This window comes from Pterocles gutturalis, unplaced genomic scaffold (assembly GCF_000699245.1).
Source record: "Pterocles gutturalis isolate BGI_N339 unplaced genomic scaffold, ASM69924v1 scaffold41784, whole genome shotgun sequence".
Lineage (NCBI taxonomy): Eukaryota > Metazoa > Chordata > Aves > Pterocliformes > Pteroclidae > Pterocles > Pterocles gutturalis.
In genome coordinates, this window is record NW_010134710.1 from 1 (window position 1) to 222 (window position 222).

General features: G+C 64.0%; 1 protein-coding gene across 1 annotated transcript in view; it reads left to right on the forward strand.

Annotated features, from left to right (window-relative positions):
- Positions 1-3: 3 nt before the first annotated feature.
- The window catches only part of LOC104467779 (sushi repeat-containing protein SRPX2-like), a gene marked incomplete at both ends in the record, with an annotated part of 2,550 nt that continues 2,331 nt past the window's right edge, over positions 4-222 (forward strand). The window contains one exon of the mRNA XM_010081676.1: positions 4-177. Coding sequence (XP_010079978.1) covers positions 4-177 — 174 coding nt within the window. The remainder of the gene's footprint in view (positions 178-222) is intronic.

Genomic DNA, 222 nt, shown 5'->3' on the forward strand with positions numbered 1-222 from the left:
CCAGAAATCCGGTGCCACGTGCTGCCAGCAGTGCTGCGGGGCTCCTACGTGTGCTCAGCCGGCGTGCAGATGGATTCCCGCTGCGACTACACCTGCCTGCCTGGCTACCAGCTGGAGGGCGACCGCAGCCGCATCTGCATGGAGGACGGGCACTGGAGCGGGAGCGAGCCACTCTGTGTAGGTAAATTCTCACCCTATCACCCTCCCAGCCTTATGGTGCTG